Here is a 27,850-nt window from a genome sequence, read left to right on the forward strand (position 1 = left end):
CATGAAACAAATATGAAAATTTAGTACCATACAAAAAGATGTTACACAATTTTTCATCACCTTATTTCAAAGTAATAACTCATGGCCAACAAATTTTCTTACACAAATTCATAGTTAGTAGCATTTTTACAATTATGTGATAGAATATTCTAAAGATTTGATTTTTAAGTTACAAAATAGAATTATTTTATAATATTACATATCATCCAAAGAGTCTTGTATGTAATTTATACGGAAAGCATTTTCATCAGGTACGCTGTGCTTCTTACTAACATGAAGTTTTACACTACATTTCTGTTTAGCACTATAAGAACAGAAAGGGCAATGAAACTGGGCTGGCTTGTTACACTCATAACGTTGATGACGCCACAGTGACCTCCGTCGGCGGTAAATTCTTTGGCATGCTGGGCATGGGAATGGTCCATCCTTATCAAGTTCTGAAGACAGTGATGCCCCAGGCCAAGAACGCCATTCAGTACTACCTGTGTGCAGACATTGTTCATCAACAGGGAAAACTTCTTAAATTGAGGGCAAAAGCAAACTGCAACCACAGATGGAAAGGTGTCATTAACATTTGTTTCTAGAGGTAAGACTGTTGCAACTGAAGGTTTGTCACTATAAAAAAATATAAATGTGATTGGTGTATATAATAGGTTAGATGTATATAATAGGTTCTCTAAAACCAGATAGCTATTGCCATTCATAGGACAGCCACTGGATATACATAGAACTAATAGGTTTTGAAAGTACATATTTATTCTTTAATAGCTATATAGAACAAAGAAAACAGAATGTAGCAAGGAGTGGTCCTGGAGGGATGATGAATGATAATTAATTGCATATTGTGGAAGACTGTAAGATGAAGGAGAAGATAATTCAATTAATTTTCTGGTTTGTATCAAATAATTCATTCTGCATTAAGCTCAGTTGACATTTGTTATACGAGTATATATATTCAATTCTTTCTTTACCATATTTCTACAGCACTTTGAGTCTTGTTTCCCCCTAAAACAAAGCAGGAGAAAATTGAACAGAAGCAGGAGTAAGGAATGGATAACTCCTGGTATTTCAGTATCTTGTGCTAGGAAGAGAGATCTATCTAACTCACAAGGTAAGCCATAGTCAACAACAGAAACTCCATCACCATCAGTTTTATAAAATACTGAGTCTTTTTATTACAAAAGAGAAACAGGTGGACTCTGCTTTTAAAATAAATACCCCAAGAATAAGACAAAAGGAATCCAGAACATTATTAAACAAATGAAAACTGTGATCTAAATTACACTGAGCCCCCAGAAAAATAATTCTGTCTAAAATTGTGCCACATTGAAACTTTTAGGCAACAAATTCAGTGATAACTTCCCACTGTCACCACTTATAAAAAATTTAATACAGATGCATTAGATAGAAACTTCCGAAGATAGAAAACAACTTTGAAAGTTTTAAGAGACTACAAAATTGATCAGGGCAATAAAAATGAATAATTATGATGGCTGTGATGGTATTCCTTGTAGAACAGTAAAATATTATGTTCAATGGGTAGGACTGTCCTTATGGTATCCGTGTTATCAATCAATGACTTGGGACATATTCTGCCACAGAAGCAAGCTTGTGGTTATTGTGGCCTTATGAGTTACGCACATTTGTGGCCTTGATTGGCAATGTGCTTGCAAGTTAAATTATTGGTGGTCCCCAAATGCTGCCAGAGGATAAGATTTATTATTCCAAAATCTACATCTACTCTGCAAACCACTATGAAGTGTATGGCAGAGGGATCTTTCCATTGTACCAATTATTAAGGCTTTTCCCCAGTTCCATTCTCGTATGCAGTGCAGGAAGAATGGAACGATTGCTTAAATACCTCTGTGTACACTAAAATTAGTCTAATTTTGTCTTCACAGTCCCCATGTGAGTAATATTCAGGGGGATGTAGTATATTCTTAGACTAACCACCTAAAGCACTAACTATTTGACCGAGCGAGGTGGTGCAGTGGTTAGCACACTGGATTCGCATTTGGGAGGACGACGGTTCAATCCCGTCTCCAGCCATCCTGATTTTGGTTTTCCGTGATTTCCCTAAATCATTTCAGGCAAATGCCGGGATGGTTCCTTTGAAAGGGCACAGCCAATTTCCTTCCCAATCCTTCCCTAACCTGAGCTTGCACTCCGTCTCTAATGACCTCGGAGTCGACGGGTCGTTAAACACTAAACACCACCACCAAACACCACTAACTATTTGCAGGATGATTTATGTCTGTCTTCACAGGTATGCGAGTGCAGTTCTTTCAGCATCTCTGTGACACTCTCCCGTGATCAAACAAACATGTAGTCATTTGTGCTACCTTTTTTTTGTATACATTAATTTCCCCTATTAGTCCCATTTGGTACAGATCACACACACTTGAGCAACATTTGAGGAAAGGCTGCACGAATGTTTTGTATGCAATCTCCTTTGTAGGCTGATTGCATTTCCCTAGTATCCTACCAATGAACCATTGTCTTCCACCTGCTTTACCTATGACTGAGCCTATGTGATTATTCCACTTCATATCCCAACGAATTATTACCCCCAGATATATGCATAAGTTGACTGATTCAACTGTGTCTCATTGACATTGTAATAATAGGATATTATGTTTTTTTCATTTTATGACTTACAAATATGTATATTTCTCAAGATTTAAAGCAAGCTGCCAATCTTTGCACCACTTTTAAATATTATCAAGATCTGACTGAATATTTGTGCAGTTTTTTTCAGACAGTACTTCATTATAGGTAATTGCAGTAATTCATTATAGGTAATTGCATCATCTACAAAACATCCGAGTTTACTTTTAATATCGTCTGGATGGCCATTACCACACAACATGAATAGCTAGCATCCTAATACACTTCCCTGGTGCACACTTAATTTTATTTTTACATCTGTCAATTACTCTCCATCCAAGAAAACATGCTGTATCTTCCACATGAAAAAGTCCTCAATCCAGTCACGAATCTTGATTGCCCTTTCAATAATAAGCATATGTGTCACACTGAGTCAAATTTCTTTTAGAAGTCAAGAAACACTGCAGCTACCTGACTACCTTGAACCATGGTTTTCAGGATGTCACGCGGAAAAGTGCAAGTTGGGTTTCACACGATCAATGTTTCTGTAAGTTTGCTGATTGGCGTGGAGGAGCTCCTTCTGTTTGACATAACTCATTACATTTGAACTCAGAATATGTTCTATGATTCTACAACAAATGAATATCAAGGATATTGGACAGTAATTTTGTAGATCAGTTCTGCTGTCCTTGTGGAATGGTGTAATTTGTTTGCCGGCCGAAGTGGCCGTGTGGTTAAAGGCACTGCAGTCTGGAACCGCAAGACCGCTATGGTCGCAGGTTCGAATCCTGCCTCGGGCATGGATGTTTGTGATGTCCTTAGGTTAGTTAGGTTTAATTAGTTCTAAGTTCTAGGGGACTAATGACCTCAGAAGTTGAGTCCCATAGTGCTCAGAGCCATTTGAACCATTTTGTAATTTGTGTTTTCCTCCAACCACTGGGCGCAGTTTTTTGTTCGATGGATTTTTGGTACATTAAGGTTAAAAGAAGGGTTAACTCTGCTGCAAATTCAGTACAGAATCCTGGTTCTGTGTACAATTTCAGTTAAACATGGATTAATAAATTCTTAAATTATACAGTTGTAAGAACAGGTAAATTGAATGAACACAAAAGAAACTTGAATGCTGATTTAAGCACAACATTGCTTCACCATGAATGATCTTATTTTCAGCGGAAAACTGTTGCTCCTCCATTTCCTATAACCTGTCCTACACATATGTAAAGCACTTTCAGAGGTGAAAGTATGTGTAAATGACAGGAAAAAAGATCTATGAATAACCAGGAATCAAATTCTGAACCATTCTGTTTGAAGTTTAACAGTGACCCACTAAGCCATATTGAACACATTATGGGAGTTATTATAAAGCAACGTAGAACTGTTCTGTTATTTTTCACAAATATTAAATTTTGTACAAATAGTAATCAAGGATCAGAAAACTTGGAATAATTAAGGAATGAACTTTGGGCATTTGAACTATTAGCCTGCTGCTTCATTAATAGAGATATCAAACCACACAACTATACACTGATTTCTCTTAATTATTAACAAGGCATGTCCAATAAGTAGACATCTAACTTCTTGGGCACCATATTGCGAACCATTTAAATTAGTCCTGTCATACCCTAGATTTGAACAAATCACTCAGCTTGGTATCTGATAGGAATGACATTGTATCTGTGAATAATGTAGTTTTTATTTAGGGTGACATTGCAAGTAATGATTCATAATAGTGAATTCATACAAATGAACTGTTTTAACTATAAATATGTTTATTTAATGGGTTTTAATGTAATTTTATTTTTTGAAAACTTGCCTCATTCTGTATTCCAGAAATTCTACTACTGTATGAACCAGTGGAATTTGTATACAATTAAATTTCTTACTGATAGACACCTATGTTCCATTAATGTACCTGTTTATATGAGTATCTATGTCTTGTAGTGCCTCAGTGAGTATAGCTATGGACACATTCATTAATCATTCATACATCTAATCATCCAATACCTGTTCTCTCCTTCTCCCTCCCCCAAAAATCTCTCTCTCTCTCTGTGTTTTGTATATGCGTATTTTATATTTTGAAACATGTAGATATCATTATTTTGACACCAATACCAATTACCAGCCCTCCCTAAGTTTGCTTTGTTGGATACTTTTTTGATTTTAGGAATTTGTGATATTGATATGCTTGAAATCTAAACAAATTAAAAGTGCTGCATTTCTTATTGTAAATAAATTGTGTGATCTGATATATTCATAGAGAAAAAGAAATTTTCTTTGCTGCAGCTTCTGATATTAACAAATATAACACACTGGCCACATTTAATTGACCAAGTCTTTGTATTTATCCAAAGTTGTGGAGTAATTTCTTCTCTTTTTAGCAAAATTAACAATGAACCACAAAATTTCATACAGCACTAGCAACAAATACACTTACTGATTCATTGATAATCATATCACATGTAGAACAAAATAAATATTTTACACATTTATTTCAATGTTTAAGTTTGCAGTTTGTATACATCTATTTCACCTAGAAAATCTAAAGGGTGTACTGAATCACATTATTATTTCCTTCTTTTCTTTTCTTATATGTAAGTTGTATGTAAACTGAATGGGTTATAGACACCGACAAAGATAAATTAACGAGTTGTTTTGTGACAAGGATAATTCTTTGATACATCATTAAATATCTGTATGAAGAAAGATAAGAATTACACTCTTCAATTTATTAATTCCTGTGGTAGTGTACAGACGTATGCTTGGGTCCATCATACCAGCATTGTTAAAAACGTGTATTTCAACCATACATTGAAAGTGTTATAAAAAGTTACAAGAAAAGCAAAATTTATTCACATATTTATTTAAGATGTCCACTCCTATCTGTTCATCATTTCACTCGCCGCTGAGATCCTGCATCAAGAGGTTTGGAGCAGACAAGAAGAATTTACGTGATATCTGGAGAAGTAATCCAGTATCGACACTGTCACAATCAAGACTAAACACAATGGAATTAATGTGAAGCCATACATAATGCAAATTATGAATATTGACCTCGAATTTATTGATATTGAAAGTCTGTTGATATTAGTATCAGTTAAAGTTCACCCAGGATTGTGTACAGATTCATAATTTAGCTTCAAATTTCTTTCAACTATTCTTTCCAATCAATTTTTCCAATTATTGAAACAATTATTAATCAATTTCTATTCCTCCATCTATACCTATTCAAGGGTCACAGAAAAGAAACATGCTTCCACTTTTTTCTGTTGATTATAGTTTTATGAAACAACAGTGAAAAGGTGACAGCCAAACTGGTTTCAATGATGCTATCAGATCTGATATTGTGTACAGAAATGGATTTTTCTATGAAATCTTGCACCAAAATTTTGCTTGAGCATCGAAATGCAAATAGAATAAGTTAGTGAGCTTGTGGTGCTGCACATGCAACCAACTTAGCAAAGAGTGACATAGTGACCACACTCATTGTGTTCTCACCAAAATTGTTTACTTTTTCAATCAAACATCAGAATATATATTTGGCCATAGCTAAGTACCACTTGTAGCTTTATTTAGTTTCACTCATATTTAAGATGGGTCATTTAACTATTCAAATTATGCTCATGACTGACCAAGAAAATCTTACAACTAATACTTGCCAACTTTGAATATAGCTTTCAAGATTAGGTTATTTGACGAAAACTAAAAAGAATAGAACTGAAACATATATGTGAAAATTTTTTACACAGCTCTGCATATAGGTAAAATAAAATAATATTCTTGCTGAATCTTATGCAAAAGTCCATAATAAAATCATTTTTACACACACGAAACATGATAAGTACACAGTGACTTTAGAAAGAAAGACAAAAAAGGCGGACAAGAGTAAGCACAGCTAAACAGCAGAAAACGTTGTACCTTATAACTATGGGCTTCTTTACACAGTGGTCTCCAAAAGGAGAGTCTCCTTTTCTAATTTTACAACTTCGATGGTGTTCTTTCACACAGGTGCAGTCCTAAACATTCTAACAGACTAGACAAACCAGTTGTCTTAGATGACATACAGTTAGCTACCTAACACAAAATTATTTCCCTTTCAATGGCAAGACATATAAACAGTTGGATGATCTACCTATGGTATCCTCTCTCAGTTCAGCCCTTGCTGAGTTCTTTATGTGCAACTGTAAAACACAGTCCTTGGAAAATAGCCCACTCTCTTCCTAGGTTGGATGCTGGTTTAGGTATGTTGATGTGTGGGTGGGTACTACCAGAAAACTTCAAACATTTCTCAAGCAGGTAAATTCTAAATATAATAGTATCAAATCGACAATGAAGTTTAGGGGTAACCCGATAAATTATTGAAATCGAATACTGCTCATAATTTCAAGATTTATAGGAAACCTACCATCACAGATGTAATATCTACCAATTCTCAACACCCAGCGACCAATAAACATCCTGCCTTTCATTCCATGATACATTGCATAATATCTATCCCCATGAGTGATGACAACTTACAAATTGAATTAAATACAACCAGACAAACAGCATCAAACTATGGCTACATTCATGTCTTAATGGACTCTGTAATGCATAAAAAACAGAAATAACAGGCCTTCTCTTCTTCACTCTGTTCTCAACCTACTATCTCAAGATCTCAATAAATGGCACATGATTCCATTTTTAGGAAAAGTATCCCTGGATGTGGCCAGAAAGCTTAAATATGGAAACTTTAAAACACCATTTTATGTGCTCAATACTATCGGTCACTTTTTGCCCAATTGTAAAGACAGCATTTCAGCTTAGGAAAAGAGTGAAACACACAAAATTACTTGTAGTTGTGGCAAATTCTGTATAGGTCAGTCTGGTAGAGCAATATTCACATTAATTGAAGAAACACCATAGAAGTTGGGAACTTAGAAAAGGAGACTCTAGTTTTGCAGTCTGCCTACTTAAGGAAGGCTACAGTTACAAGATATAACATGAAGAACTACATCACATTAATAAAGGGAGAAAGATGAAGTATCTTGAAATAATGGAAATTAATAGTCCTTATTTGCCACTTCTAAGACATTCTAGCTGCAGATACTATTGATAATCCCAGCCAGATTATGTTGTAAATAACTCCTCCTATTGAAATGCTCCATTTTTCCTATATTTCAGCTCATGTAGCTTCACTTGCCATGCTAAACCTTTTTGTGTTATATAGTCACAACTGCTTCACTTACCTGCTTAATTTCACTTTTGTATCTCACCTGCTTGTAATACTAGACCTGTTAAAAGACAAAATTATTTTGTTCAACCACTCACTTAGAACATGTTACCAAAGTTTATAGTCCAATTTATTTTCTTCTCAGAACAATCACTGTAATTTGTTATATAGTTCATTACTTAATGCGTCACATATTTTATCTAAGTTCAATAGTTTCTAATGGCTTTTCCACTGAAGTAATTCGTCTTGTTAGTCCATAATCAAACATTAACAACTGCCATCTTCCAAAATTATTAGAGTCGACTCAGTTGAAAAATAATATTGAGTAAAAGACATTTAGTGACAGTAACTATATTTGCATTTTCAGGTTAAATAAATTGAACACAACAACCAAGGGACATTATATTACTTAGATAAAACTCAGAGCGTAACACCAGAGAGGTCTAATATATTCCACATGATGCACTTCGCCACCATCTCACATGAAATATATTGTTCACACAATTCCAACACCCATCTTTGAACATATATATTGACGTTTGCCTTCACAAGATAAACAAGATAGCCCTACAATCTTTCCATTCTTCTCTTTGTCCTACGGTTTTCCCAGAAGGTCAAGCCAACATGTCTTCTGTGCAGAGGTAATCCACAGCAATGTTTTGTCGCTCTATGTGGTCCCGAATAAAATGGTGCCTTATATCAATACGTTTTGTCCTAGCACTAGTGACATCATTTTTAGCTAGGTTAAAACCTCCTTTATTATCACAGAAGATCATAATAGGTCCCACCATTAAATTGGTTTCTATTTTGCATATTAATGTTCTTAGCCACAGTGCTTCCTGTGTGGTGTAAGATTTCGCCATATACTCAGCCTCTACGGTACTCAATGCAACAGTTTTTTGCTTTTGACAGGACCATGAAATGAAGTCCCCCATTAATTTAAAGCAGCAGCCAGTAGTGGAGTGCCTATCTCCCAATTCACTCTCCCCATCCGCATCACTGTAGCCTTCTAGTTTTGCATTACCTTCTCTATGGTACCTTAATTCATGGTTTGAAGTTCCTCTTAGATATTGGAATATCCTTTTCACAGCTTTCCAGTGCTTTTTCTTTGGATCTCTGCAATTTCTGCTCACTGCATTGGTGGCAAATGCAATGTCGGGTCATGAGGTTTGAGACAAATATAACAGACTCCCTACTGCTTCTAAATATGAAACATTCTTATCACATTCCACATATGTCTCATTTATATTTAACTTTATTCCTACTTCCATTGGAGTAGTTAGGGGTTTAGAGTCACTCATGCCAAATTTCATAAAGATTTTTTCTGTATATGATGACTGATTTAAGCTCAATTCTTGTCTGTCCTCATCCTTAGTGATCTGCATACCTAAATAATGTTTAACTTCTCCCAAATCATGCAGCTTAAACTTGGTTTGCAGCTGTTCCTTAAAAATCCTCATTTGGCTTTCATTTTCAGTCCAGATAAAGAAGTCATCCACCCATTTTGCCATTATTATTATCCCTTCTCTTCCCCTTTATAATATATACTGGGATCTGCCTTAGATTGCTTCATATTCTTCTTTATTAGAGTTTTATGTAGACATCAATTTCAGCAATGTCCACTCTGTTTAAGTCCATAAATACTTTTTCGCAAACACCAAATTTTTCCTTTTCTGATCTGGTTTTCATGGCTTCTCTTGGTGGAATGACATATATCTCCTCCTCCAATTTCCCATTTAAATATGCTGTTTTTACATCCAAAGATGAACTGTTAAATTTTGTTTTGCTGCCAAGGCTAAAAGGTATCTCAATGAGCCATATTTCACTACAGGTGAAAAAGTTTCTTTGTAATCTACCCCTTCTTTTTGTGAATATCCTTTTATTACAAGTTGTGCTTTATATCTTGGTGATGAATTTTCAGTGCTCTTCAAAGTGAATACCCATCTTGCCTGTAATGGTTTCTTACCTGCTGGCCATTCAAAGATTTCGTTCTGAGATAAATATTCCAATTCACTCTCCACAGCTTCTTTCCATTCTTGAGAGTTTGGGCCGCTCATTCCTTCTTGTGCTGTTGCTGACTCATCTTTCAAAGACTGGGCTCCATACATCTCAAAATCTGCATATTCTTTCAGTTTTGGTACATGAGAAGAATGCCTTACATGTTTCTCTTCATTTTGTTCATCCTCAAACTCATTGTCATCATAAATATTTTCATTTGCCTTTGACTATCCTCTTCCTGTTCTTCACTTTATCTTTCTTCACATAAGGTTTCACTCTCGGAACTAGGTGCAGTTAACTTAGTAGTCTTGCCCTCTTCAGAGTCCTTTGTATTTTGAAAGAGTACTACATTTCTGCTTGTAACTATCCGTTTATTCAATGGATCCATTAATCGGTAGCCCTTTGGATTCTCACAATAGCCTACAAAAATATATGTTTTAGCTTTTGGGTCCCATTTTCTTCTCAGCTGTTTTGGGACGTGTGCCACTGCATCATACCCAAAAATCCTTATCTTACTTAGGTCAGGTTTCCTTCCTACCCATATGTCATAGGGAGTTCTATTCCTTAATGCTATTGTAGGTGATCTATTGCTCAAATACATGGCAGTTGATACTGACTCTGCCAAAAATCTTTTGGTAATCCAGCATCAGTTATCATGCTCCTTGCTTTTTCGACAATGGTCCTATCAGCCCTCTCAGCAACCCCAGTGTGAGATGGTAGTTTGATGGCTGATTCACATTTTTGCCAGAAGTGTCTTCAGTTTCTGGTTAATATATTCTCTCCTGTTAACAGACCTGATGATATTCTTTCCCATCCACCTTTCAACAATATTACAATATTCCTTAAAAATGTCACTCACTTGGTCTTTGGAATTAAGAAAGTAAACATGAGTATATCAGGAATAATCATCAATAAACATAAGAAAGTAATAACTCCCAACCATGGATTCACTCTCCATCAGGCCACATACACCTCTATGGATCAGCTGTAAGACCTCTGCAGATTTACTTTTACTGGCCGTAAAAGATAGCCTTGCTTGTTTATCTTTTGTGCATATCTCACAAGGGTCCTTGGATACGCTATAATTCTGATTTCCCTTTACCATATCCCTTATTAGAGACATACTCTTTGTATTTCAGTGTCCAAGTCTGTGGTGCCATAAAAAACCTTCCACTGAGTATACTGAATGACTAACATTTCTACATTTACTGCCCGTGGTATCCAACTTAAATATACCCCTTTCGTTACTTGCTGTAGTTATAACTTCACAATTTTTGTTGATTATTCTTGCTCCGTGCATGTCAAAAATGACTGTATTTCCCTTCTCGACAATTTCCCCTACCGACAGTAGGTTAGTCACAACATTTTTCACATAATGAACATCGTTTGCTGTAACCATATCGGGTTCACCATTTACACTTACATGTAGGGCTAGTTTCCCAGCGAAATGACACTGGAGCTTGCTGCCATCAACAGTAGATATTTCCACATGTCTTATCTTTAACATCACAAGGAAGAGATTTGTCTTTAACAATATGCACTATGTATCTGAGTCTAAAATCCGTTCCAGTTGATGATTCCCCACATCTCCAATTAGAATAGAAACATGAGAGTACCTTACCTTTATTATTGGTCCCTCTCTCTGGGCTATCAGCAACATACCTCTTTTGCTGCGTGTCTGACTTTGGATTTACTTTGTCTCTGCACTGAGATGCAATATGCCCCTTCTTCTGACATCTACAGCACCTCACTGATCTCTTCCTCTTGTCTTTTGAATAAAGAGCAGATGCAGTTTCCTTCTCCAGCACATGATAGCTTGAAGTACTCTTTACATCCTGTAGGATTTTCACTTAAGCACTTTGACCTGTGACTGATATACCTGAGCTTTCCAGCCCCATATTCATAGGTGCATACCTTTTGGGCAGTCCTGCCAACAGTAGTGTCCCTATCCATTCATCAGTGATCTCATACCCAATGTTTCTCAGTCAGTTTGACGTGGCTACTATTTTGTTGATGTATTCGTCTACACTATTGCATTTATCCAGCTGAGTGGTAATTAACTCACATAATAATCCTACTTTCCTTGTAAGAGCTCCATCCTCAAATGCACTTCATAATTTGTTCCAGATTTTTTTTGCTCTCACTGCTTTTTCAACGTGAACATATTTCACTGGGTCAACAAGTGATATAAATGTTGATTTTGCTTTCCTATCCTTACTTTACTTGAATAATTCTGATCTGTGGATTTCATTGTCCCATCCACCACATACCATAGATTGTGCAAATGTAAATATGCTTCTATTGCAAATTTCCACGTTGCATAATTTTCACGACCCATAAGTCTTTAAATCTGCAAAATTTGTGTCGTGCTCATTTTAACAGTAACATTGATCTTTCTTGATGTAAAGAATAATACCAAAAAATAATACAAAAGAGTTGTGTTCATCTTGTATGGATAACTCATACTTCAAGCAAGTGCACTAATTGGAACTTTTCCAATATTTTCTCACTATTATATGATGTATAGACTTATTCCATATGCATCACTGGGCCCATAAACTATTAGAGTCGAGACAGTTGAATAAATAATAGTGAGTAAAAGACATTTGGTGCCAGTAACTATATTTGCACTTCCAGGTAAAATACATCAAACACAACAACCAAAGAATATTATATTACACACATAAAACTCAGAGTGTACAATAGCACCAGAGAGGTCTGTTATATTCCACATGATGCACTCTGCTGCCATCTCACACAAAATATATTGTTCACACAATTCCAACAGAAATGAAATGAGATATCCCGTAGATGCACTGATTTAAAAGCTTTGATCCAAAAACACTTCACAGTTACACACATTAATCTTCGTAGCTTTTGAGGCCCTGGCAACCAAAAAGCTTTTTGAAAAAGGAGATAAGAAATACTGTAGAATATTACATTAAAGTGCTGTGAGTGTTTACATTCACAATGTATAAAATAGTTTACCAAGAACTGATGGCACAGTCAATCAATGTAATAACAAACAATACAAATATTAGGATTGATTGTTACCATACAGAGGAGCTGTTGAACAGTACACAATAGAGATGGGTCGAACTCGTTCATTCTCCTGAACTACTTCATTCATTTCACTCTTTGCCGTGAAGTGTTCAAATGAAGTAGTTCATTTATGAAGTACGGAAGCCTGGTGAAGTTGCCCAGTTCGCCGCTCAGCCGCAGCTTCGCTTGCTTCGCCTCGCTCGTACAATAAAGCTTCATAATACTTCATAATTTTACCAACAGATGGCCAAACTACGCAGTAATGTGCACGCAATATTTTACGCTCTTACAGCGTCTGGGTTAACTAAGTAGAGCATGGTCAAAGGGGACAAAGGAAAGATAAATAGAGAAGCCTGTCACATATAAAGAAGGTATTATGTTTAATCTTGCTCGACATTTTCTCATGAAGCGCCCAAAAAAATCTTTATCTTCCAAGTGAAACCTTATTTGTTGTATTCATGGACTGAAAACTAGGGCTACCAACGAAATGCAGTCCAATTTTATGTTCCTTTTAAAATTTAATCAAAAATAGAATGACTATGTTTACCGCTGTCACAAAGTCTATATACCTACGTTAAGTAATTATTCAGAAGTTTTCTAGTTGATTTTATTTTTGTTGAGAATAATAACCATCTAAATTCAAAACGTAAACTGTCACCTGTAGTCATTGGTACGATTTCAGGTAAAAACCCTCTTTATTTTATTCGGAAAGCAGTTTTTGTGTCTGTTCACGCTTGTAGAATGGCTAGCAACTTGCGATCGCGTAAAAGTAGTCAAATTTGGGGTTTCTTCGCCGATTTAGGTGATGGGAAAGTAAAGTGCAACTGTTGTTCTGAGTGTATTTCGCCGCACGATTCGTCGACAGGCAGTAGAGGGAGCATAGAAGTGAAGGGAGAATGAGTGATGCAGTGCTGACGTAATGGGAGAGGGGAAGAGAGTGAGTGAACTAGAAAAAAGTGTGGAGTGTGCTATCTGTGAAGAGTTTGAAGTACCAGTTCATTGAAATTGAGTGGTTAGTTCACACTTCACTGGAGTGAAGCGTTCATTTGAACGACTCATTCACGAGCTCCCCATCACTAGTACACAAGCATACTCAATAGTAGACTGTTAGAGTTTAGCTATCAGATAAAGTCCTTCATCAGAAAGGTAAACAAAGATACATAATTATACACAAACAACTCACACATATTGTCATCTCCGGTTGATGTGGCACCCATCACTGGGGCAAGTAGCAATCTTGTCTAGGATGGATAGCAGTGATACACAGAGATGTGAGTTGTGGAAGGGGAGGGAGCAGGGTAGGGGTGAGGGAAGAAGCTGTGGCACTGCCTCTGGGAACTTGTAGGGGCAAGGCAGGGACAGGATGGTGGAATGCTAGGAACAGCATGGGGAGAGCTGTGTTTAGGGTGAAAGTGAGAAGGGCGAAGAGGTAAGGACTACACATACACATACGAGTCAGAGGGTAGAAGGTACATGTGATATTAGAGTTGAAGTTGGGAAGGAGGTACAGACAGTTTGAGGACACGAATTAGCAAATGTTGAGGCCAGGGGTACTATGAGAATAAAGAATATGTTATAGGGAGAGTTTCCACTTGTGCAGTTCAGAAAAGCCGGTGTTGCAGGGAGGATCCAGATTGCATGGACTATGAAACAGCTAATGAAGTCAAGTACAACCCATTATGCGACATGCTCAGAATTTGATGGTCTAGCAGTCTCTTGACCAAAGCTAGTTACTGGTCATGCCCTCTTCGAATTTTGCACAGTTGTTGCCGCTAAGTCAGTAGACTACATGGCTGCTTTCACAGGCAGCCCTACCTCAGAAAGTGGTAGGAAATGCTTTTGAGAGGAATGGAGTAGGCGGTAGTGATGGGACATATGGTACACGTCTTGTAACTAGGTCTTTTACAGAGGTATGAGCCATGAGGCAAGGAGTTAGGAGCATGGGTAGAATAGGGATGGACAAGGATATTGTGTAGATTGGGTGGCTGGTGGAATACCACTATGGGAGGGGTGGGGAGGATATTTCTCGCTAAGGGCACAAACAGAGGTAGTTGAATGTGAATTAGTTGCACCAGTTCTGTCTGATACTGAGTCATGAGGAGGGTGCTTCTTTGTAGCTGGTCAGTGTGTATGTGAGGTTGGTAGGAGACTGTGAAGACAAGACATGGGATATCTGTTTTTTGACAAGATGGGGAGGACAATTTTGGTCTGTAAAGGCCTCAGTGGAGCCATCGGCATATTTAGAAGGGGACTGGTCACCACTGTAAATGCTACAACCGTGGGAGGCTATGCAGAATGGAAGAGGCTTCCTCATGTGCAAATGCTGTCAGCTGTCAAAACAGAGATATAGGTTGGGGGCTGTTTGGTTTGATGTGGATGTATGTACTGATGGAACCATCTACGAGGTGGAAGTCAACATAGGGAGGTGGGTTGTTGGACTGAGGAGGAGAGTTGAAATGGATTGGCGGAGCAGGTAGTGACGTTCTGTAGGAGTGTGGATAGTGTGTTCTCACTCCTGGTATGAACCATGAAGATGTCATCAATGAATCTGAACCAAGTAAGGGGTTTAGGATTCTGGGCGGCTGGAAAGGATTTCCCTATGTGGCTCAAGAATAAGAAGATGCTGTTCAGGTGCCCATGATCAGTGACTTTGTTTGTAGGTGATGCCTTCAAAGGAGAAGTAATTGTACATGAGGAAGTAGTTGGTCATAGTGGTCAGGAAGCAGATTGTGGGTTTGGAGTGAGTCTCACATTGAGAAAGATGTGTTCAGTGGTGGCAAGGCCATAGGCTTGAGTATGTTGTATAGGTGGGGTAACATAAACAGTGACAATCAGGTGGTACAGAGACAGAACTGTGGGGACAACACAGTTCTGTGTGTATGAGTTGTGCATGTATGAGTATGTGTGTGTGTTGTGGTTCTTCGTCTGATGAAGGACTTTGTCCTGTTCAATGTGCCTGTTGTTGTTCAATGGCTCCTTTATATAATATCATAACCAAGTACACACTATTTCATATTCAAAGTATTAGAGACGGGAGAGGAGAGTTTACATATCTGTTGCTGTAACTAACACATACAACTGCAACATGGCTGACAGATACATAAATTTGATGCCATAATTGAATCCCTAGCTTTTGGAATCTAAAATTGTTGAAAAATTGTTGGCAGAGGATTATACTTCTCAAAACAAAGCTGTCTTTTTCCTCATTGCTTGTAGGAAAGACAACTAGCTTCTCACATTAAAAAATGGCTATCGTCATGTTCTAACAGAAAGGATAGCCAGTTTCTCATGTCCTGGGAGTATAAAAAGAATATATTATGTGTAAAGCATGACAGCAATTAAAGTGAACCTCTTTCTGATCACTAATGGACTTTACATTATTGGTGATAATCAACATCAAGGAAAAGGGCATGTGATTTAGAGAGAGGTTACGTGAATTTCACAGAAGAATTCCTTTATTTTGTCAACTGTAATGCCTTCAGCATTAATCATTCCCATTCTTACATCCTTAGGATTAATGATAAAAGGATCTGTTTAAATGCATATTTTGCCAATCAATATACCATCAACACTGGCAGCAGGCAGGTCTCTCAGGTTACTGGCAACAAGCATAAGAGGAAACACACACTATCAAAACAAGAACAATATATTCCCTTGTTGCACAAAAATATCCTATATGAAATTCATCAATCAGCTGCATCATAAGGGCTATGTTTTTATAAATACATAAATTTAGAATACATGTAAGAGCACAGATTTATGTCACTGAAAACCGTAAAGTACAGAAAAGTCTAGAGGAGACCTTTATACAGCGGCAGATTTCAAATGGATGCTGTATTACATAATGAAGTGTTTGGAGTGACATTTAATGTATGCCATACTTTGATTTCCTGTTAATGTAATTTTCCTCTCTTCACACAAAGGAGTTATTTAAAAATTCCAAAAATCAGACGTTCAATAAAATGCTTTTTTAAATTTTGTTTTACGCTGGTGGTTGGTGCACACTGCTGCAATCATTTCTGTCCAGCATCTGGTAAGTAAAGACTCCTCTGGCACTTCTAATTTTGTTATTATCCATTTATGACTTTCATTTTAAGTCCATTTAAAATTACTACAACAGAAAAAAAACTCCTTTGATTGGAGCACTGGCTCAGGAGTAGGCTGTTTATCTGAACAACTTAATGAATGGTGATGAGTCTTTTAATGTGAGTATGGGTTGGTTGGACAGATTCAAAAAAAAAAATCATGGAATCCATCAGCTAACAGTTACTGGAGAGACATTTTTTCTGACCATGGTGCAATGAAGGAATACTTGGGTGAGTTTGAAAAAATGATAAGAGACGGGAAGTATTCTCCCCAACAAATTTATAACGCTGGTGAGACTGGCTTTAATTTTAGGGCATTGCCAACAAAAAACCTGGCATCAAAAGCAGAAGACCATGCCCATGGTTTTAAAATGTGCAAAGATTGTGTGACTTCATTAGCGTGCAGCAATGCTGCTGCTAATCACAAGCTGCCTCTAATGCTGATCAGCAAATCTGCTAGGCCCAGAGCTTTTAAAAACTGCAACATTAAGTTCCTGCCCATATATTACCGCAACCAGAAAAAAGCAAAGAGTGGTTTCATGGCCAGTTTGTTCCCTCTGTTCCATGGTTTTCTAAGGAAAATCATTTGTCTCCCTGTGCAATCTTTTTGACTGATAATGCACCATCTCACCCCACCACTGAGGAATTATGTGATGGAGAAATTGTGGCAAAGTTTTTGTCACCGAATGTTACACCACTTCTACAGCCAGTGGACCATGGCATCATGCAAACATTAAAACTGATTTATAGAAAACAATTTTTAAGAATTCTGATCCAAGATGATAGCATTCCTTTTGTGGACAAAATAAAAATGACCAATGTGAAGGATGTTGTTTATTGGGCCGCTGAGGCATGGCAGAATATTTCAGAAAATACTCTGTGAAAATCGTGGAGAAAACTGTTGACATCTCTTGAATTTCAGGAAAACTTAGTTGAAAATGAAGAGGTAAATCTGCTACAAATGATACAGACAGTCCCTGGGTGTGAAGAAGTTAGTGAAGGAAACATAGGTGAGTGGATGGCAGCAGATGGGGCATGTGTGGAGAACTTTACTGATGCTGATTTAGTTGCTGCTGTTACTCAAGACCAGGAAAAAGTGGACTGCTGTGACAGAAGTGACAATGAGCCTGAAAGCAACAAAGGAGAGCTGGTGCCACACAGTGATGCAGTAGAAGCCCTTGATCTCGCCCTTTGAAGCAACAGCCCACTGCTACACCTGCTGCTTTGATGTTTGTGAGACAATGGCACAACTATTCATCATATAACAGATTGTCTTCATTATGTCAAAAAACAATGACTCAGTTTTTTTCATCTAAAAAGTAGGGATAAAATGACTGCTCTATTTTAGTAAATTTGACAGCTTTTATTTCATTGTTATGCCTTGTTTAAACCTAATGTTTTTTGTCAATTTTTCTAATACATGTTTACTGTACTGTGTAAATTAAAATAGTGTGTATCTACAGCACTTTACTGCACAGTTTTCCATACTTAGACTAACTTTTTTCATGTTTAAATTAACTGAACGATCGGATTACCAGGGTTCGGAGTAGTGGGACCCTGCTGTACATATATAAAAACCTATCCACTGCAGGACTATTGCCTTTATGAAATTTGTGTAAAATGCATTATTTTAATTGCAATAACAACTGCACAACGTATTTCAGAAAATTCTCTCAGGAAAAAGAAAGTACAGAATTTTCAAAATATTATAGATATCAGATTACTTCTGCAAGTAGTTCACATCAATGGTATTTTTTGAAGGCATGTGATGTTTATTGTTAAGATGAAGCTTTAAACAGACATAAGGAGACTTGAGTTAGCATGTACTATACTGTGAAAAATATTTTTATGTTAATATTACATATATATTTTAAGTCCCTGTTAAGTGGAAATGTGACAATATTTGTGACAGTCTTATTTTCTTCATTCTTTATCTTTATATGTGAAGTTTTAATAACACATCCTTCACACACAGGTTTGATGTGACAAGACTTTATGTTTTGAACTGTATTTGATGGAGTAGCATTGTGACAAGATCTGTGATACTTTTATCAGTATAAATAACAATTAAAGAACCTAATTGAAATGCAGATGTATCTCTTGTGTTGCAAGTAGTTTGTCATCATCTTCTTGTCAACTACAGCAGCCTGTGATCTACCAGGCCAAGTAAACCATTCAGCACTACCTGTACACAAATATCATTTTTTAATATAGAATAACAACTGCTGTAAAGATGTAAAGGGACTGTACAGGCGAAAAGGGACTGTTTTCACTGATATGTAGCTATCAGTTTTAAGTCTTGATAGTTTATTTTGAACAGCAACTTCCTGTGTGTTTGGTTTCATAGTGGTTATAACATTGGTCCTTCCAGAATGTCAAACGCTAAGTATTGCCCAGAAACTTTACTATCAAGATTCTCACCCTATACTTTACAAATGAAAAATCTTGCAATAATTTGCTGTTCACATTGCTCTTACAAACAAAACAATTCATTACCATTTATAAAAAGCATAGCTGTAAGTACTGGATCCCTCTACATATTAAACTGTAACACATCACATAATATACACAAACAATGATAGTGCTGCAACTGGATACTGAAATCCAAACAAGTCCCATTGTTGACGGGACCACTGCACCCTCCAGTTACAGCTTAATTTTAAGATGGAATGAAGAGTAATGCTAATGCTTCTTAAACTCATGGAATAACTGAAATGAAACAAGGAAAATTTACCCAGTTTTCTGAAATAAATTATGCTACAGGATCAGTATGGAAAAAAGGGGAGGTGTGCCCTATAAGATGAAGATCTGGAACATTTCACTGTTTTCAAAATATGTTTGGAAACAACAGGACTGTTTCTAAAAAATTGGGATACATGAAAACCCTAATGTATACACACATTACATTATTGGAAGTTACACAACCTTCCAGTAAGCATAGATACATACATAGACTCAAACATACCCTTTCCAAATGTGTGTGTGTGTGTGTGTGTGTGTGTGTGTGTGTGTGTGTGTGAGTACATGTGCTGGCATGCACATGCATGCGCACTCAACATGCAGCTCATATGAAAGCTAGTGAAATGTCTAGTGATTGGTTGCCTGTGTTCATTTTTGTTTATTGCCCACATCTGAAAATTTACATGTTTGTAATGTAAATAGCATCATGTCAGATATAATGCTTGTTCTTTGTGTGTCTCTTTAAATTACCATTATAGAGGGAGGAGGTTTGAGAGAATACTAGTATAGTGACGTCCATACCAGATCCTCTTGCAGGTAGCTCTTCAAACACATAGGCATGCTGACAACTTCATAGTACATTTACTCCAACATGACCTTTATGGTCATCAGTAAATCACAGATTGAAAACAAGGGACACTTTCACAAAAATGATACTAAAAGAAGAAATGATTTACACCATCCATCAGTCAACTTTAGTGTGACACAGAAAAGAGTGAAGTATTCAGCCATAAAAAAACTTGGACCATGTACCTAGTGAAGTATGGAATTTAATGGAAATAATATGAACTTGAAACACAAACTGATCTAGTATCTGCATAGTAACTCCTTATACTCTATAGAAGAATTCCTAAATATGTAGTTAAATGAATGTGTGTGTGTGGGTGTGAATGTGTTTAACAGAAAGACGGGGGAGGAGGGCAGAGGTGTGAAGAGAGAGAGAGAGAGAGAGAGAGAGAGAGAGAGAGAGAGAGAGACAAAGAAGCATATGAGGTAATGAAAATGATCAGCATGTTGCCACATTTTCTGCTGAGAAGATGTACTACAGTTGTAAAACAGAGTCATTCCATATTGTGATGAGGGTTCGCAATCATGATCCACGCAATAGGCAAATAACCATCACTCATTTTACAAATCCCTTTAATTCTACCAATACAGAAAAAGTTTGTTGTTGATGGTGTTGTGGTCTTCAGTCTAAAGACTGGTTTGGTGCAGCTCTCCGCAGTAGTCTACCCTATGCACGTCTTTTGATGTCTGCTTAACCACTGCAACTGCATCCATTTAAACTTGCTTACTGTCATTATGCCTTGGTCCTCTCAGCAAAGTTTGCCCCTCATACCTCTTTCTATTGCCAAACATATATTTCTTGATGCTTCAAGACGTGTACTGTCAACCTATGCCATCTTTTACTCAAGTTATATCATAAAGATATTTTCTTTCTAACTCAGTTCATTACCTCTTCACTGGATACCCAATCTAGCCATCTAATCTTTAGCACTCTTCTGTAAGATCATGTTTCAATAATTTTCATTCTCTTCTTGTCTGTTACGTCAATCATCCACATTTCAGTTCCAAATAGGGCACCATTCCAAATACGTACTTTCAGAAATGACTTTTTAACATGTGGCATTTCACACATGTGATGTGGTTGGATAGAACTGTGGCTGTGACAGATAGTTATTGAAGCACAAAATCAGCTGGTAAGAAGAGTGTTATGTGATATAGGTTCACTGCTAGAGAAACCCCTAAATCACAGTTGCGTGCCAGTCACACACCTGACAGCAACCACAACCATGGCAGGGCTTCACGGCTTCAGTCTATTGGCCTCCGTAGCACATGAATACTGTTTTAAAGGTATATACTGTTTTCAAAGTATGAATACTGTTTTCAAGGATGCCATTGCTCTGTGGGTGGTAGGCAGACATTCAGTACTGATGAGTACTGCAAAGACTGCATAGTTCACTGAACAAGGCCAATTAGAATTGCTGATCTTGATTGGTGTTTATAGTCACCAGGCAACCAAACATACAACTTGAACATGGTTGACAGATAGAGAAATTTGAAATCATAATTGAATCTGTAGCTTTTGGAATTTGAAATTTTAAAAAAAATATTGGCAGAGGATCACATTTCCCAAACAAAAATATTTATAGTTCTGGCAAAGTTGTTTTAAACAAAGTTGTCTTTTCCCCTTTTGCAAGTAGTAAGGACGACTAGCATCCCATGTAAAAAAAAAAAAAAAAAAAAAAAAATTATATATATATATATATATATATATATATATATATATATATATATATATATATATATATATATATATATATATATAAACAAAAGAATTATATATATATAAAAACACAGATGATGTGACTTACCGAACGAAAGTGCTGGCAGGTCGATAGACACACAAACAAACACAAACATACACACGAAATTCAAGCTTTCACAACAAACTGTTGCCTCATCAGGAAAGAGGGAAGGAGAGGGAAAGACGAAAGGATGTGGGTTTTAAGGGAGAGGGTAAGGAGTCATTCCAATCCCAGGAGCAGAAAGACTTACCTTAGGGGGAAAAAAGGACAGTAAGTAAGGTGAGTCTTTCCGCTCCCGGGATTGGAATGACTCCTTACCCTCTCCCTTAAAACCCACATCCTTTCGTCTTTCCCTCTCCTTCCCTCTTTCCTGATGAGGCAACAGTTTGTTGCGAAAGCTTGAATTTCATGTGTATGTTTGTGTTTGTTTGTGTGTCTATTGACCTGCCAGCACTTTTGTTCGGTAAGTCACATCATCTGTGTTTTTAGATATATTTTTCCCACGTGGAATGTTTCCCTCTATATATCATCAAGTGATCATGTGCTAATAGAAAGGATAACCAGTTTCTCATGTCCTGGGAGTACACTAGACTCTCTCTAATCCGGCCATTCCTGGTTAATATGCGTGCCAGATTAGTGGAGGCGCTTGATTATTGAGTGTGTGAAATTTTTTTTATTCATTTATTTTGTTTTTTATTTTGAAAACATAGGGGATATAGTGTACTATACTTTATTAAACAGAAGGATAAACTTTTAAAACACAGAGGATATACTTTATTAAATCTAAAAATACACTAATTTTCAAAGAAATCTTCATCCTTGAGTGTATACTGTACATAATTATACAGTCATGTCACTCACTATGACACATGTCCCTAATTTTTAACTGTCGCAATGATGATACACGACAATGGCATGCTTTATCACACAACCACTTTACAAACATTACATCGGTACTGCATGTGTCTGGTTGTTGCATAATGTACTCCAGGAATACCTCGGCAGCTTCAGCACGAGAAGTGTGAGAAATCTTCATGCTCTTTCCTCCTGTGTCCTCTTCTTCATCACTTTCATCATTACTTTCTTGCATGCTTTTGATTATTTATTCATCTGTTAAAGGTTTGGTCCATATTATATTTTCCTCGTTCAGCAACTTAGTAACAGCTTCATCATTAATTTCTTCTCCTCCTGGAAGGATGTGGAACATGTCAGTGTAAAAAAGTAATTGATAATTCCAAATTGACTGGCTCATCGTTGTCACTCACTATTGGATCCAACTCGGCATCAATGGATGGCCACAATTTTCTCCAGCTCTTCATTATGGTAGCACTCTCCACTTTATCCTATGCTTCAGCTACTTGAAAAACAACATCACATATGTTAATTGCTTTCCATGTCTTCAGCATAGTCTCGATAGTCTTTTCACTTTTGTTCAGCAAGGAGACATGAGGTGAATGCCGAAAATGAGGTTTAATTGATTCCAAAATTCCCTGGTCCATGGGCTGAATTAGGGCTGTCACATTGCATGGGAGAAAGTGTGCTTGTATACCATCAGACTTTAGAGAAACATCTGAAGGATGACTGGCAGCATTGTCAATTATATCAATAGCTTTCAGTGGGAGCTTTTTCTCCCTTAGCTCTTTTCTCAATGCTGGTACAAACGTTCCATGGAACCACCGAGAAAATATTTGTCTGTCCATTCACGCTTTCTTCTGATCGCAATACTGCACTGGTAGAGTATTTATGTTTGTGTGTTCAAAACAATGTGGATGTTGGGACTTTCCAGTCACTATAAGCGGTAGTTTATGACTCCCATTTGCATTACAATACGCCATTAATATTACACACTGTTTCTGTTGCTTGCAAGCTTCCTTCTCTTTCTTGGCAGCTAATGTTTTTGAAGGAAGTATCTTGTAAAAGAGTCCTGTTTCATCAGCATTATACAAGTCATCAGCAGGTAAATCTTCTTCCTCTTTTATCTTCCAAAATCATCAGCATCCACTTTCCATGGTGATTGTCAGCTGCCAAATGCCATGTTGTTTTTTCCAGTTTGATAGCCAAACTTTGCTCACTGCAAACAAGTTACTACTACCAAGTTGTCTGTTAAATGCAGCTGCTTTTTCCTTTATAATCTGGCCACTGACTGAAATTCCTTTACTGCGGTGTTGTATGAAGCATCTATAAAGAGCTACGTCGAGTTCATCAATCTCACTCTTTAGCATAAGCTTCCTTTTTCCCAACTCACTATCCATTTGTGCTCAGTAGTGTTGAATAACATCTTCTTTCTTTTTGATGTCATAAATAATTGCTTGTCCAACATTGAACTCATCAGCAATGGCTTTCTGTGAAGAACCTCGATTTAACTTACCTAAAATTTCGAGTTTCTGCTTGAGGTCCAGTGTAACATGTTTCCTTTTATAAGACATGTTTCTGAAACTGTAAAGAAAGCTAAAATTTGAAATACAGTATATAAAATATTGTTTAACAAAGCATTTATGCACATGATAATTCTTGTGCACGTGTTTTTGTATGTGTGCCGGATTACTGGGAGGCTGGCCTATTGAGGGCCGGATTAGTGAGAGTCCAGTGTACAAAATAGAATATGTAATGTGTAAAGCATGACAACAATTAAAGTGAACCTCTTTCTGATTACTAATGGACTTTACATTAATTGGTGATAACCAGCATCAAGGAAAAGGGCATGAGATTTAGAAAGAAATTACATGAATTTCACAGCAGAATTCCTTTATTTGGTCACTTGTCACTTGTAATGCCTTCAGCATTAATCATTCTCATTCTTACAACCTTTGGATTAATGATAAAAGGGTCTGTTTAAATGCATATTTTGCCAATCAATATATCACCAACACTGGCAGCAGGCAAGTCTCTCAGGTTACTGGCAACAAGCATAAGAGGAAACACACACTATCAAAACAAGAACAATATATTCCCTTGTTGCACAAAAATATCCTAAATACAATTCATCAATCAGCTGTATCATCAGGGCTACATTTTTATAAATTCATAAATTTAGAACACATCTAAGACCACAGATGTATGTCACTGAAGACCGTAAAGCACAGAGAAGTCGAGAGGAGGTCTTTATACAGTAGCATTTCAAATGGACGCTGTATTACATAATGAAGAGTTTGGAGTGACCTTTAATATATTCCATACTTTGTTTTCCTCTTAATGTAATTCTCTTTTCTTCGGGCAAAAGAATTATTTAAAATTTCAAAAAATCTGACGTTCAATAAAACTCTTTGTATATTTTGTTTTATGCTGGTGGTTGGTGCACACTGCTGCAATCATTTCTGTCCAGCATCTGGTAAGTAAAGACACCTCTGGCACTTATAATTTTGTTATTATCCATTTATGATCATTTTAAGCCCATTTAATATTACTACAACAGCAAAAAAATGCACATATAAAACCCTATCCACTACAGGACTACTGCCTTTATGAAATTTATGTTAAAATGCATTATTTTAATTCCAATAACAACTCCACAACATATTTCAGAAATGTCTCTCAGCAAAAAGAAAGCACAGAATTTTCAAAATTTATAGCTATCAGATTACTTCTGCAAGTAGTTCACATCAGTGGTATTTTCTGAAGGCATGTGATGTTTCTTGTTAAGATGAAGCTTTAGACTACACTTATGTTTGGCTCTGTATGGACATAATGGACATAGGAACTGAGCTGGCATATTACACTCATAACGTTGATGGCGCCATAGAGAACGTGAGCGACGGTAAATTCGAAGACAAACTGGACATGTGAATGGCCCTTTCTTGTCAACTGGAGCAGCCTGTGATCCACCAGGCCATGTAAACCATTCAGCACTACCTGTACACAGACATCAATTGTTAATACAGAATAACAGTTTCAACTGTTGCTGTACAGAGATAAAGAGACTTAAGTTAGCAAGTACTATACTGTCAAAAATATTTTTATATTAATATTACATATACTTAAGTCACAGTTAAGTGGAAATCTGACAATATTATTCACAGTCTTATTTTCTTCATTTTTTTATATGTTTAACTGTAATAACACTTCCTTCACACACAGGTTTGATGTGGCAAGACATTATGTTTGAACTGTATTTGATGGAGTAGATTTGTGACAAGATCTGTGATACTTTTATCAGTATAAATAACAATTAAAGAATCTAACTGAAAAGCAGATTTATCTCTTGTGTTGCAAGTTATTTGTCCTCATCTTCTTGTCAACTAGAGCAGCCTGTGATCTACCAGACCAAGTAAACAATTCAGCACTACCTGTACACAGACATCATTTTCTAATATAGAATAACAGTTTCAACTGTTGCTGTACAGATGTAAAGGTACTGTACCGATGAAAAGAGACTGTTTTCACCAATATGTAGCTGTCCATTTTAAGCCTTGACAGTTTATTATGAACAGCAACTTCATATCTGTTTTGTTTCAAAAGGGCTAGAATGTTGGTCCAATGTTGGTCCATCGTCAATGTCAAAAGCTAAGTTCTGTTCAGAAACTGTACCATCAAGATTCTCATTCATTGCCATTTATAAAAAGTTCAGCTGTAAGTACGGGATCCACCTATGTATCAAACTGTAACATATCACATAATATACATAAACAATGATAGTGCTGCAACTGGATACTGAAATCCAAACACATCCCAATGTTGATGGGACCACTACACCCTCAAGTTACAGCTTAATTTTAAGACTGGATGAAGTGTAATGCTAACACTTCTTGAACTCAAAGAATAACTGAAATAAAACAAGGAAAATTTACCCATTTTATTGAAAGAAATTATGCTACAGGTTCAGTATGGAAAAGAAGGGGAGGTATGCTCTATAAGATGAAGATCTGGAACATTTCACTTGTTTCCAACATATCTTTGGAAACAACAGGACAGTTTTTTAAAAAAATTGGGATGGAGGAAAACCATAATGTATACACACATCACATTATTGGTAATTACACAACCTTCCAGCAAGCACAGATACATACATAGACTCAAACGTACCCCTTCCTCCATGTGTGTGTGTGTGTGTGTGTGTGTGTGTGAGAGAGAGAGAGAGAGAGAGAGATAGAGAGAGAGAGAGAGAGTGCGTGTGTCAGTATGCACATGCATGCAGTCTCAACATGCATGCAGCTCATACAAAAGCTAGTGAAGTGTCTAGTGGATTGGTTACCCGTGTTCATTTCTGTTTATTGCCCACATCTGGGAATTTACATGTTTGTAATGTAAAAAGCATCATGTCACACATAACACATGTTCTTTCTGTGTCTCTTTATTACCAATATGGAGGGAGGAGGTTTAAGGGAAATGTAGTACAGTAACGTCCACACCAGATCCTATTGCAGGTAGCTCTTTAAACAGATAGTCTTGCTGGCAACAACTTCATAGTACATTTACTCCAATATGACTTCTGTGGTCATCAGTCAGTGACAGTTTGAAAACAAGGGTCACATTCACAAAAATTATACTAAAAGCAGAAATGATTTACACCATCCATCAATCAACCTTAGTGTGACACAGAAAAGAGTGAAGTACCCAGTCACAAAAAACTTTGACCATTTACCAAGTGATGTATGGAATTTAATGGATAATAAAATTAGCTTGAAACACAAACCGAACTAATATCTGCATAATAACTCCTTATACTCTATAGAAAATTTCCCAAATATGTAGTAAAATGAATGTACATGTGTTTAACAGAAAGATTGGGGTGGGGTGGGGGGGGAGGGGGGGTAGGGAGAGCGTGTGTGTGTGTGTGTGTGTGTGTGTGTGTGAGAGAGAGAGAGAGAGAGAGAGAGAGAGAGAGAGAGAGAGAGAGAGAGAGAAGGAGATAGAGAGAGAAGGAG

The 27,850-nt window shown here is 36.8% G+C and overlaps 1 protein-coding gene across 1 annotated transcript; it reads right to left on the reverse strand.

Annotated features, from left to right (window-relative positions):
* Positions 1 to 89: 89 nt before the first annotated feature.
* Positions 90 to 26,474, reverse strand: LOC126252670 (zinc finger protein 319-like). The gene is made up of 4 exons (XM_049953573.1): positions 26,370 to 26,474; positions 26,251 to 26,272; positions 25,704 to 25,838; positions 90 to 482 (listed from the first exon to the last, which is right to left on the reverse strand). The coding sequence occupies exons 1-4, from the start codon at positions 26,472 to 26,474 to the stop codon at positions 196 to 198; spliced, it is 549 nt and encodes a 182-aa protein (XP_049809530.1). The 3' UTR covers positions 90 to 195.
* Between the last annotated feature and the right edge of the window lie 1,376 nt (positions 26,475 to 27,850).

The sequence above is a fragment of the Schistocerca nitens genome, chromosome 4, assembly GCF_023898315.1.
Source record: "Schistocerca nitens isolate TAMUIC-IGC-003100 chromosome 4, iqSchNite1.1, whole genome shotgun sequence".
Lineage (NCBI taxonomy): Eukaryota > Metazoa > Arthropoda > Insecta > Orthoptera > Acrididae > Schistocerca > Schistocerca nitens.